The sequence below is a fragment of the Charadrius vociferus genome, unplaced genomic scaffold (assembly GCF_000708025.1).
Source record: "Charadrius vociferus isolate BGI_N301 unplaced genomic scaffold, ASM70802v2 scaffold262, whole genome shotgun sequence".
NCBI lineage: Eukaryota > Metazoa > Chordata > Aves > Charadriiformes > Charadriidae > Charadrius > Charadrius vociferus.
Genome location: NW_009647218.1, coordinates 3,834,410 through 3,847,933, shown reverse-complemented (window position 1 = coordinate 3,847,933; position 13,524 = coordinate 3,834,410). Strand labels below are relative to the sequence as shown.

The following is a 13,524-nucleotide window of genomic DNA, read 5'->3' as shown; positions in this document are numbered from 1 at the left end:
GATGAGGAGTTTTTAAAAACTGAATTATCTGGTGTGGATGATATTGGGGACATCGACATAACTGATGAAATCCTGACTTATGTTCAGGATTCCTTAAATAAATCTGACTTCTTATATTCAGGCTGTAACCAGCAGCAGCCCCTGGTCCAGAATGAAGGTTGCTTGGTACAGCAAGAGTTAGATCCACATCAGCTTCATGAGCACCAGAAACATCTTGTGGAACAGCAGCAGCAGCTCTGTCAAAAGATGAAACATATGCAAGTCAATGGGATGTTCACAAATTGGAGCTCTGGCACCAGCATGCCTCTTAGCTGCTCGCAGCAGCAGCCCCAGCAATACGTATTCCCTGGCGTGCATGCCACTACATCCGAGTTCTCTTACAAATCAGAAGTAAACACTTCCCCTTATGCGTGTAGGCAAGAGTTTATTCCTTACAAGCAACCCACAGCCATGATGCCACAGCTTTCTAATTTTGCCCAAATGGATTTCCCTGTAGCAGGTTTTGACAGATCGACCTATTCTGCTTCTTCCAACTTGGAGGATTTTCTCGGTTGTTTGCAGCAAGTCCCTGAAAATCATGAGTGTGGGATAAACTCCGAGTCGGTTATGCTGACTCCTCAAACGTGCTACGCAGGCGCAGTGTCTATGTACCAGTGCACGCAAGAAGGACAGCCCGGCTGCGTGGATCAAATGCAATATGATCCTATGATGGCGAGTCAACAAACGTTGTTGAACAAGGTAAGGTAAAGAGCATTGCTCCATTGCTTGCATTTTGAATCGTGTTTTTATTGTTTTGGGTGGCTACTGGGATGCAGAGTTTGTCATAATTGAACCACTGAGTTTGAAACCGATGGGTTAGCAGTGTGTGAATGTCCTTGCTTTATTTGCTCATTAGATTGAAGAGAGCTGTGTTTGGTGAAGTTTTTATGTACGCTTATCCACATCCTGGTAGCTCACTTTGGCAGTATTAAAGCAAGAGCTGAGTGAAACAGTTTGTTGTACCTACCTGTAATTTTCCCGATAGGAGCAAAGGAAAAGCAGATTGGTCAAAAGCTTGGAATTTACTTATATATACCCTTTTTTAGAAGAGTGGAATGATGTGAGTCTGGCACATTCATTTTCATGAAATTTGTTGTAAGAATCTGGAAAAATACCTTGTTTTTAAAATGTAAGTGTTCTCTAGCTAATCAGATTCTTTGATTTTAGGATTGCTTACGGTATCAGATTATATCACATAAATAGCATGAAATATTATGTACTGTTGCATTTCTACACATGATGATACTGCAAAAATATTTTTATATATTGCCATAAGTGAGAGTCAACTTGTTCCTCAAGCTGCTGTCTAAATTGTCTCCTGAAGATAAAAGAGCAGGAAAAAATTATGTTCACAATAGATAATTTGGATCTTTTTCACACTGTGCTGAGGAGAATGCACAATAAAAGCCATAGAAGAGAGGAGCCTGGCTGTAGCAGAGACTATAGTTTAAGCACAGTTCTTCATAGGTAAAATTAACTTAGAAATAAAAAAATCCCATTACCAAGGCAGTTCCTGATTCTGAATAACCTGTGTTGAAATACTTTAAATTGTACCATTTATTTTTGTTAATGCTGCTCAAGCATAGAGCCACAATTCTTTTTTTTTTTTTTTAACCTCAATAAGTTAATGTTCTAAAGTACTGATCCTACAAATGCTTATGCACATGCATAAGCATTTACAGAATTAAAGTATTAACTGGCATATAACCTACACAAGGCAGAGGTGAGGAATGCAAGTAGAATATACCCAGTTTTTTCGGTATGCTTAATACGAGTACAAAAAAAATATGCTTTTAAAAACTGCTTCACTAGTGGAAAGAATATAATTGCAGAATTGCAGAAATTTATCTAAAATATAGGACAGTTCAGCAAGATGAATAGCTTCTGCCTGAGTGCCCAAGGGCTGAAATAGCACGAAGAGACTTTGGCAAACTGCAGTGCACGAGCTTGCACAGTGCTTGGCTGTATGTTGCCTGGCTATGGTCAGTGTTATTAGTCCTTCATAGTGCTTGATAATAGGGTTGCAAAGAAGTTCCAGGGTCATCCAAGTTCATCCCTGTAATAGTATGGAATTGTTCTTTTCACAAAAGCTATACTGATGGGGTGCATCATTTTTGAACTGCCAGCGCATAAGCAATTTCATTTCTTTCTTTTTAATGGTTGGTTTCAAATACGTTTATTTTGTAGATTGTTTTGCTGTTATGCTGCCTTAATTGTTTTTGTTACGCCCTCTCTTTGTTGTTTTCTTGCCTACTTTTTCTTCTCATCTATCTGTAAAAAGTTTAGTTACTAATGACTAAGCATCTCTGGGTGCAACAAATGAATGCGTCTATTACTTCATATTACTAGAATGCTGTGCTGCAATAACAATATTGTGTTTAGCTTGTTTGTCATAAAAAAAAAAAAAGAACAAAGGCCACTTTGTAAAAAAGTTATCTTTACTTAAGTTGTTCAGAGGGAAATTCAGCCCCTCTTGCTACGGTACACCCATGCTGCGTTGCATAAGCAGAAGCCTTGTGCAGAACTGACATTAGTTGCCCCTGTGCATGTTGGCTTCTGTTTACCTCAGAAGAGAACTGTTGAACATTTGTCCAAATGAGCTTAAAAGAGGAGCCCCCTTCTTGATGAGATAAGGAAGGATTATTCCCCCAGTCCCTTTTGTAAAAGAGTGATCGTAGATAGCTGATAGTTCTCTCCAAGTCCTTGGGGGTCCAAAACTTATGTATGCCAATGGAGCGCATAGGGGACTGGGAAGAGACTGCTTGTTCCTAAACCAAATAGCATTGACTTTTGCAGCCCATACTGCTATGTGCTGTTCACGTGGAAAAAAAACCCACCAACATCTCTTGTATCAGACTGTACCCAGTTTTGACCTCTAGTCACATCTGCCAATAAACATTTTTATAGATTGAGGGCAAAGTAAGGCTCTATGTAATCCAAAAAGAAATGTTTTAGTGTAGAAACATTTTTGTAGCCTAGAAATGTCATTGCTCCAGAGAGAGGTGACCCTATATTTATATATGTTTATATAACAGAGACTGTATTTAGTCTTGTATCAGAGTTAAGAACTTGAAAATATGTGAACCCTTTGGAACTAATAAATCAGAAATATAGCTGCTGCACTTGAAGGAATCTTGTAAAATATCACCTGTGCCAAAGCCATGATGGCAAATAATAGACAGTTCTTTATTGTAAATAGGGAGAATATATCACTGCTTATGATAATAAACTTAAGGTTTGATTTTTATTGCTAATTGGTATCTTTAGTAAGGATGCGACTAAGCAGATAGGATACTACTGTCTGAGCCTACGTTCACACAGCCAAACCAAAGTAGGGCAGTCTTTGTGGCTGGATTCAGCCCACTGGCATCCCTATCAGCAGTTGGAGTCTGGAGAGAGGACAGACTTCGCTACGCAAGCCATGATTGCTATGCTTTCCTCAGCCTTCTAACTCCCATCGATTTCTACATGAAAAGACTGGGGGATTAGAAAGCCAGAAGGGTCTGTTGTAGTCATCTGCCTTGACCTGCTGCCTAACTTGTAATTGCAGTAGGATCAGAGCCAATGTAGTCTAAAAACACTTTCAGTGACGGAGAAGGGCAGAAAGGCCTTAGATAATGTGATTGCTTGTTTAAGGTCGGTATTCCTTTATTAAAGAGGAAAAACCTTGCTAATTACTGGATTCTGTGTTGAGAACTTAGAAATTTTAATGAATGTGCTCATCTTGTTAATGAAGAATATTGAAATAATCTGCTTCTGTCAGAAGTAATCCCAGTTTATGTTATTGTAGCTGTCTTAGAAGTATGGCAACTTTGATTAAAAACGTAATTCACATGGCTATAATCTTGTTGTTAAAACTTAGAAGAACTGTGCACAATTAGTCAAATTTCAAAGTTTGCATAGAAGGAAAAAAAATTTCCAAAACCGAGGATATTTTGGTAGATGAATGAATGTATATCATATGTTTTTACGGACAAATCTTGAATGAATGAGTACTTACAATATAAGCTACTCCTGAAGACATGATGAAAATGTTTAAAATATTTTGTTGTATTTTCTCTGCATGACTGAATGGAGTATTTTGTAGATAAAGTGACTTTTCCATAGCACGACAGGAAGCATTACATCAGATGATTAAAATAATCCTATGAACAATTATGTCAAGACTGATGAAAGCCATTCATTGCTCTTACTTGGCATTGTCAATATGAAGACCGTTTGTCAAAAAAGCTCACCCTACAACAGCTCAGCCTGTGGACTGAATGCGGTACACTTCAGCATACGAACAGGACTGCATGTGCATTCCTGGAAGAGCTGCAAAGTCTGGAACCCATTGCAGACATGAAAATATGTAAATAGGTTGCCTTTAAAACGTAACAGCTGGATGTGGAAATTAGGAGTGTGCAGTCAGACTGTGCTTTCTACAAATGGAAACTATATTACGCTTTAGATAAGTGATGTTTCTTTTCTTAGCCAGAACTAGGATTCCCACTGACTTCAACATAGGTAGGTTTCAATGATGATTCAGATGCTATGTTTAATGCAAATTAACATTTCATCATTTAAAAAAAAAAAAAGTTTTAAAGTTTTCCATTATATTTTAAGATTATTTCATCCAATCTGTGTCTTTAGGAGGATTTTTAAAAACTTATAAATAAATCAGTTTCCCATGCTAACCATTTACATTGTCTTTTTTCCTGCCAGTTCCAAAACGGTTTCAATGGAGGAAATGTAAATGAAGCATATCCCTCTCAGTTAGATGTGATCAGTAATGCACAGACTGCCACACATCTTCAGCCTCTTCATCATCCGACAGAACCCAGATCCTTCTCAGATTTGGCATCTAGTGGATTTATGTGATTCAGATCTAGAGCTCCATCTGTGATTTTGTCTGGGTGTCAGGCTGCTCTGAGAAAAACCTTGATATGTCTATCTTTGAGCATCAGACTTTAACAGCTAAATTACATTTTGAGAATATGAGGTTGGTTGCACTATATACTGGTGGATATGTAATCCAAGACCTGGCTTTTTAAAGGGACAGGTGGAATTAAAACTTCTGAATAAAAGTGTGCATGTGCTGTTTTCCATCAGATTGACTGTGTCATTGCAGTGTGGATTGCATATGTACTACAGACTATGTCATGCTGTACAACATAAGATAAGGCAAATGGTTTTGTTGCTTAGAAAAATAATTGGGCACTTTACAAATAGCATCAATGGCACAAGGAAGATGACTTCACATGTGGATTATTTCCAGACTTTATTTTTTAAAAGCTATTAAAAAGCTCTAAATTCATGAAACTCAAAAGCACTTAATTTTAATGCATACTAAGCTCTTTAATCACTTATTTTATATTTAAATCCTTTTGTTTTAAGTCTCCATTTCTAGCACTTTAATAGATGGCTTAATACAAGGATATGATATGCAACTTCAGGTTTTCTATGAAGCAGACCCCTTGCATTCCTCCTTTTCTTGTCAACCTTAAGTGCCTCACAAGTTAGCTACCTTGTTTCTGATGGGAGCTTATTTTAGCAAAACTCACTATAAATGTCATCCATATTCTGTGAATTTTATCTAACATCTACAGTGCTACTGGCTGTATCCTTTTTTTTTTTCCCTAAAGGTAATTTGTTTAGAGAATGACTTAATTCTTTATCTGTGGATTTGTTACACTATTATCAGGAATTATTAATGTTCTGAGTTTAGTTCAGCTAAGGAGTTTTGGTTTATTCTATTCTGCTTTTCTGCTTTCTTCAGGTAATACAGGGTATATTAAAAAAGCAGATTTTGCTGAGAGGGAGGAGCAGATCCTCAGGATTAGTTTCAGATTATTAATGCTGAAAAACATGTGCCTTATCTTGTGTTAAAATGCTCATAATGTTCTTTAGAAATAATACAAGGCTGCTCTATGCAAATACTTTCATTAAAATGGATATCGAAAAGGATTGCATTTTAAATAAGGGGGAAAGGAGTCTCAATAGTGATTGCTATTGATGTTTACTTTGACTGCAGTTTCCAATGTTCGTAGTGGGGAAAGGTCAGTTTTGGTTTATCCCTAGCAAATTGCACTGGAAAGTACAGAGAGGTTATTTTTTTTATGTATGTTGATCCGTTTGAAGAGCTTTGTGCAAAATATGAAACTGGGAAAAGAAAAAAAGTCATTAGAGAAATTCTCCTTGCAGTAGGTTTTATTTTCAGGAAAAAAACCCAACACATCCACAAAACATTCTGGGGTTTTGTTTTGGTTTTATCTGAGAGGATTGTTAGAATTGCAGACACCAATGTTTGGTGCAAAATAATAATCTACGTGAAAAATACAGAAATGTGTATATGTTCAAAATATTTCATACTCTTGTGTGTTGTATAGTTCATATATAATAAAATGTCTTTGTAAAATATTTTAAACCAGTTAATTTTAAAGTGTTACATCATTATGTGTTAAGAACAATTTTACTACATTTGTTATATATAATATAAAATGGCAATTTAGCCAATTTGTTTAAAACAGGCAAAAGTAAATTGGCTCCCTCCAGACACTTGTTAATATTATTTGATACAGGGACAATCACTTAAAATTGGAATCCTTTCATAGCTGAAATGTGCTTTCTTTGAAGTAGAGCCTATTTTTTTCCATTCTGTGTGGCATGATATGCTAGGCCAAACTTCTAATTCAGTTGCAACTTTTCAGATTAATAACGTCAGCATTTCTTTAAAGTGAAATTACCATGTATGAAAGGGACATTAAGGAAACAATTACTATTTGGGAAAAGCCCATAAAGACATTGTGGGTTTTATTATAAGGTCACTTTTTTTTTTCAACATTTCAGATTTTGTTTTCAGCACAAGATAACAGTAACAGATTTAATTAATATCATTTGAATTAATGTGAGTCTGTCATTTTTTTATTGAAGGTCTTATTTTAACCCAATATCTGAAATGTCTTCCATATCTAGCTAGTGTATCACGTTTGCATCTGAACTTGAAAATGAGAAAAATGGTATAAAACCAGAAGGTTCAAAGGGATAATGTATGTTTTACATCTTCCAAACCAGTATGTATCCTGTTTATTAATTTAGTTAAACCAAATACATGTTGTCCTATCACTAAGTGCCAAGGATGCAGTACTACAACTGTGCTGCCCTTCTTACTGTAAACAAATTAGTTGTTTATATGCATATCAGCGTATTTTGTGCATTATCTTATGCATACAACATTGACTGTATTAGCGCACTCTTGATCTGCACCAGACTGTACCTACAGTGCACAGATGTTCCTATATTCGATCTCTATTAGCCCTTCAGGTCTATTATAAGTAAGATTATAACCCCGTGTTAGTCAGTATTACTGTCCATTTTTGTACAAGTTTTCTTAGCTTGTTTTTCTTTCCAGTTCTGTCTCCTTTGCTATGCCTGCACATACCATGCAATACACCTCTTGCGTTAAGGTATGGTTTTGTAGTGCTCTTGCTCATCTCCAGTAAAGTTTGTAAGACATAATATATGGTAATAAAATAATCACTTGAATGTAGCTGAAATGTATGTTCTTTTACTGCAAAACTGTTTGATTTCAGCAGTATACAAAAAGATACGTTATCATGCAGTTACTAATATCTTTTTGAGAGTTCATCTAATAGTTTACAAAACTGTTGTTATTTACGTCACTGTGGACTTTGCACTTCTCTGAATATTAGATGCAAATACAATGTATATAATTTAGAGTGGTGAACAAATGTGTATTTGCCCATGGAATTAGTATTTTATACTTGCATGAAAATGAGTTTATAAATAAACTTTGTAAATAGTAAGCCGCAATTAGCTGTTGAGAGGCTTCTATATTTGTTGCTTAGTAACAGTAAATTCACAGTTGAACCATACTGAGGCAGGAATAGATTTCTGCATTGATGCTGCTAAAAATAAGAAGCATATTCTCGTTTGAGATTTGTAGCTGGCCATCAGTAACCTATTTACTGTTTATTGCTATTTCATAAATAGGGATTTTAAGTTTATTTCTAATTACTGATATTACTGTTTCCTGTGTGCTGTATTGGCTTTGCATGGTAATCTTTTAAAATCAGTTGTAATGCTGAGTCAAATGTTTCACTGTAATCCCCTATGCAGTTTGCCAAACTTACAATAGTTCTTTGGTTTAGTGACATGACGGACAAGGATTTGATTGGTTTCAGCTACACTATTATCTTGTAGTGTAGTAAGACATGTCTTACCCAGAGTCAGTACTAGGCTATGAACTCTGTACATAGGTCCTCATGTTTACTCTTCTTGCATAGCACAAAAAGACAAGCTAAGACAGAAGAGTAATTCAACAAGGCTGCAAATCTATTAAGTAATGTCTGGAAATAATCAGGCAATAATATAAGCAACGCAGGCTGTCCTTTTTTGTAGTCTGTTGCATTTGTTAAGAGGATGTCTTCAAGCCACATATCAACTTGTTCCCAGAAGTGTAAGACCTCACTGTCCAGTTTTCTTTGAAGGAGGGAGATACTTTCTTCTGGACTAAGCCATTTTCTTTATGATTTCTGGAATTCCACTTCTATTTCTAATTTAACTTGGAAGATAACAACCCTGGTGGTACCTAACCTTCAGTAGTCCACTGACTGCATCGTGAGCTCAAGCAGTTTGTTGATGGCATTCGTCATCTTGCTCAAGGTTCTGTCAGAGGGAGGCTTTCCCAAACTGCTCTTTTGGAGATGCATTTTCCTAGCGAGGAACCACATTTCCCACTCACACACTTAAACTGAGAGCTGTTTTATTCTCAGGTGATGTTGTTTGCCTGAGAACTGCCTTATTAAGTTAGGTTAAAGTTACTATCTAGAATAAGAGCCTGATTCTACTTTTAATATTTTTATTCTGTCCATTGATTAAGTTGACAAATTATCTTCCTGCCTTCTTCCCTCTCTGCCTAGGCACCCTTCCCTGCAAGCTGACACTTCTAGTGCTAAGTAAGTAACGCTAGACCAAAACAGCTTTAGACATCCAGAGTACAAGTTGCCATCTAAAAATAATAATGAAATTCCACCCATCGTATACTCTCCATAATCTGTATATTTAATGATTTCCAGCATGGGCCACTGTCCACTTTTCACCCTTTCATTTCTGTTACCTCCAGTGAGCAATATTCACTTTGATTGCTTACCAGGGACTCTGAAACAGCTCTCCTGAAAAACATCCATTCTTTCTCTCAAGCAGGTTCTGATGCATTGATTTTTGTGGTGAACCTACATTTTATAAATCCCCTTACCTCTTGAAGCTGATCCTTCTGACAAGTAGAGGACCATAATAGTAAGGCATCAGCAGCTAAGTGCAAAATTTTCAACGATTCCACCAAAGATGTGAATTCGAAGATGTGATCAGTCTATGGGATAATGAGGTTTCTTCTAACCTTTTTAGTCAAGGTCCAGCAGGGAATGTTATTAGCGTTAAAGCTATAAACAATTTAGTTTCCAAAGTAGTCTTTGAGAAAGGAAGAAGTTCCTCAACATTAGAGTTACTGTGGTTTTCATAATTTATGCTGAAGCCAACAGGCTTTTATCTTTTCTTGAATCCACCTGGCTGCAAATAAAAATATAAACAATATTCAGAAAGTAATAACTTCAACAGATTATTATTTTTTTTTTACACTGTTTTGAAGCTTCTGTGTGATCATAACTGTCTGGATGTCTAAAATTCATAAAAATATAACTTGGAGAAGTTTCATTACAAAAAACCCCATAAAAACAGAAGATGAAGTCTGAGGGATGTTGCGACTAATTGCAGTCCTTCATACTGCATAGTAATAATAATAACAATATTCAATGTAACGATTCCTCCTGTATTTACAGAATGACAGGGGAAAAGAAAAAAATTGATCAAATTTTCCACTTTTTACTGACTATGGACATAAAGACTTCCCTCAACATTGAATAGTGGGCATCTGTTGGTAGGTGATATGAGCTAGAGGAACTTGGCTCCTTGCTAATCAAAGAAAGACCTAAATTAGAAGCAACTATGGAATTTACTTTGTGACACTAGTCAATGAAGTTTTGAGAGGGAAGTATGGGGAGTGAAAGGATGGTTGGTTGCACCTTTAATGTACTTGAAAGATGTCTGAGGGTATTTGTATTCTTTTCTGCTTTCTGAATCATCATCCATACTTTTTGAAACATAAAATTTAAACCTTCAGAGTCTTTGCTCAGCTGCCAGCTGCCTTGATTCTTCCATAACCGCTCAGATCCTGGCAACACTGAGCTACTTGGCTACCAAGCCACTGAGAAGTTGCATAGCAGGTTTCTGTCATCCCTGTGGGGCCCAAACCAGTACGTGGTTTCAGAACATACTGAAAAAATTTGTCCAACAGAATGCAGCCAGAAAGTCTTCTGTCAAAATGAACTGATGGGCAAGCAAAACGCACCAGTTAGCTCCATTCTCTACCTTGTTTGGAGTTAGGATGTGAATGAATTCAAGGTCTCTAAAGTGGTGCATAGGATATCCTGAAATGAAACAAACTCTCCTCTTAAATTTTTCCACTTGGAAGAAATAGTTCATGAATAACTGAGAGAGTCAGAGCATAAGGGGAGTATCCTTTATTCTAGGAGCTAGGAGATGCACTTAGGACAACTGAATTCTTGAGTAGGAGGTGCTCGGTGCCCAGGGCAGTCTGTGGCCCAGCAATTAGGGCACTCATTCTGCTATTCACTAGCATCTTTTTCATTCTCTTGAGGGGAGAAGTATCGTCAATTCTGGATGGAGGTTTACATGTAAAAGCCTCAAAAGAAAAAAAAAACAACCAACCCACAAACCTGGCCTGACCTTCGTACTTTGTTTTGCATCTGCAGTAGATGAAGGATCTCCGTAGTTGAAATGTGCTACAGCTGGTCTTATCAGAGAGGTCATTCCCTTCGATTTTAGCTGTCCATGGCACCATATATGGTTTCTAAAGCACATATTTTCCACGTTCTCTTCAACATTATAATCACCAATGGCTCTGAGATGTTTTTCTACAGAAGCTACAAATTGTTCTTCCAAGTAATAAATGTAGAGAAGAGGAGAACGACTTTCTACCCGTACAGCTTCAAATACAATGCTAAGAGCTGGTTAGGGCTTCACAGTAGTACCAGTCAGTATGAAAAACAGAACAGTCCTTTGCTTGCAGAAGTTCCTAAAATTACTGGACAAAATGGAATAGCATTTGTGAGTCCGTGGTGGGTGGTGGTAGCATCGCTGTCTAATGTGCATGTGCATGTGCACGCACACAGAGCAGCCTGTGATCATGAAGGCACGTGATCCTCTGCCAAAGAATGTTTTAATTACACTGGCATCTAATCAAGCCTTGAAAGGCTAAAAAGAGCCTGTGACACCTCATTCAAAATAAAGAAGGATCTGCGTTAAACTTCAGACCTAGACTTACAATCTGGACATAAACTTTTATGTGCTTAGCTTTATGGCTCAAGCCTACTTTCAGTCCCTCAATAGTTCTTAATAAAATAAATAAAAAATTCTCAGGCAAGGAAAAGATTTGCTAACTTAATGCTTCAATTTTAATATTGCTAGGTAAAACAACAACAGCAGAAGCTTCAGGCCAAGAATATTATTGTTAAGCAGCAGAAGTATGGAAATGATGAGTTATAGATACATAAATAAACCTCATTAACATGCTTCTAAAGTTGTGCTTTTCCCCTCAGATATAGCTGTGTGAAGTCACATTCATCAAGTTGGTTCCATTCCCTCCTTGTGTTGTAAACATCTAAAACCAGCATTTAAAGTGTTTCTTGCTAAAGATGAGAATGAGACATTTTCTGATTCAGCTGTGACTTCAAAATTTGTGGAAGTTCAAAGTGCTTTGAAGTCAGCGTGTCAGTTTCTCTCTAATGATAAAATTTGGGCAAAAGTGAAACGTGGCAAAAGACCCAGATCTGAGTGGATGCCCTACTGGAACAAATTTCAGTGCTTTTATTTATTTTTTAAAGTAGGGTATTTGTGTATTAATAGGCATGCTTGCCTACCTGCTCTCAAGAGTCACGTAAACCTTGTATAAAATCTGCTCCAATAGATGCTAAAAGACTAGTTTTAGTTTATCGTTTAGATGCTATCAATGTTTGTTGTAGCCTCTGCTGCTTCCTAATGAAGACAACTGAGTAGCTTCTGCAGAAAGAGCCAAAGTATAGTATGAATATCTGCTCTAATCACTTTGGTAGGTTGCTCCCACATGGCAAAGGCAGACACGGAGTTTACATGGGAATCTGCATCGCAAGAACAGTTGCCTTATGGCTGGAGAAGTTGCTTGTTTCCTCAGAGAACAAGGTAGCCAGACTTCTGCTGCGATGCTGCACAGCAGCTGAAGAAGCTAACAGAACACACAAAGGAAGATACGGCTCAGAATTGCTGCCAAGGCTCTTTAACCCCTTTACAGGTAAGCGGACTGAACCATGTTGCTCAGTGCCACACACACCACAGAACCCAGAGCTGACTGTAAGCTCCCAGACCAGAATTGTCTGAGACAATTGTGGAGAGATTCATGACTCCCTTTTTATGCAATAGGCTGGTAGTTCTAGTACAATCCTTCTGCCAGGGCTTGGCTGGCAGCAGGAAGGACTGCATTCAAATGTAGAGCATCGCAACAAACACACCAGTTCAGTTCCCACCCAGGAACTTGGAAGAACTGCTCTGAATTACTTAATCCTCAAAATGAGCTGACTTCCCTGCTTGCAAACACAGATCACTTAACAGTTGTTATTTAAGGGGGGAAGAAAATTCCAACAAGTTGGGTAAACAGGATGATTTATAACACCTAATGCCTAAAGCAAATACCAAACTATTTTAGAGTGTGTTTTCCTCTGATGTGGCAACTGTTGGGTCAACTCTTGTCCACTTTGCAGTATCACTTAAGTAGCAGCCCTCAATTGATAAAACCTGTTGGTTAACACAACCCAATTGGAATAGCTGCTAAGTTGCTTGTGTTACCTGCTTTTTGTAGCTTTGCCACACTTCTTTGCTACTGTTCTTTGCAACTTCTCGCTGGTCACTCTGCCGCGCTCTGCCAGCCTCTCTCTTTACTGTGGCACTTTGGTGACTGGTTCCTGCTACGGCAACTCAGAGCAGGTAACACTGAAAAAAACAGACAACATACATGTTTATGTGTGTTGGTTTAAACAGCTTTTCCTACTTTGCAGTATACAGGGAATTTTTGCATAATAGTCCTTTATTCACCTTTAGCAGAGAGACCAATTCTTTATTTTTAGTTCTTGATCAACAGTCTTATAGCAGAGTTGGCAACTAGGATACCTGTCTTGGGTCTGTCCCTTGCCATCACCGTTCCTCCTCTACCCTCTGTGTGCTGGGAACAGAGACCGCGCCCCAGTGCCAGACTCAAGGCAATGGTTCAGTGCTCTCATTGCCAGTCGCTTCTGAGTCATGTCTTCCCTCAAAGCAATCTTTCTCAACTTTTTGGCCTGTCAGTCTTCATGCAGCCCTGAGTCAATTCTTCTGCCCGGG

The 13,524-nt window shown here is 37.7% G+C and overlaps 1 protein-coding gene across 1 annotated transcript in view; it reads left to right on the top strand.

The window, feature by feature from the left end:
* The window catches only part of AHR (aryl hydrocarbon receptor), a 56,702-nt gene extending 50,992 nt beyond the window's left edge, over positions 1–5,710 (top strand). The window contains 2 exon segments of the mRNA XM_009879566.1: positions 1–738; positions 4,744–5,710. The exon segment at positions 1–738 is cut by the window's left edge and continues 35 nt beyond it. Coding sequence (XP_009877868.1) covers positions 1–738; positions 4,744–4,899 — 894 coding nt within the window. The 3' untranslated portion in view covers positions 4,900–5,710.
* Positions 5,711–13,524: the final 7,814 nt, after the last annotated feature.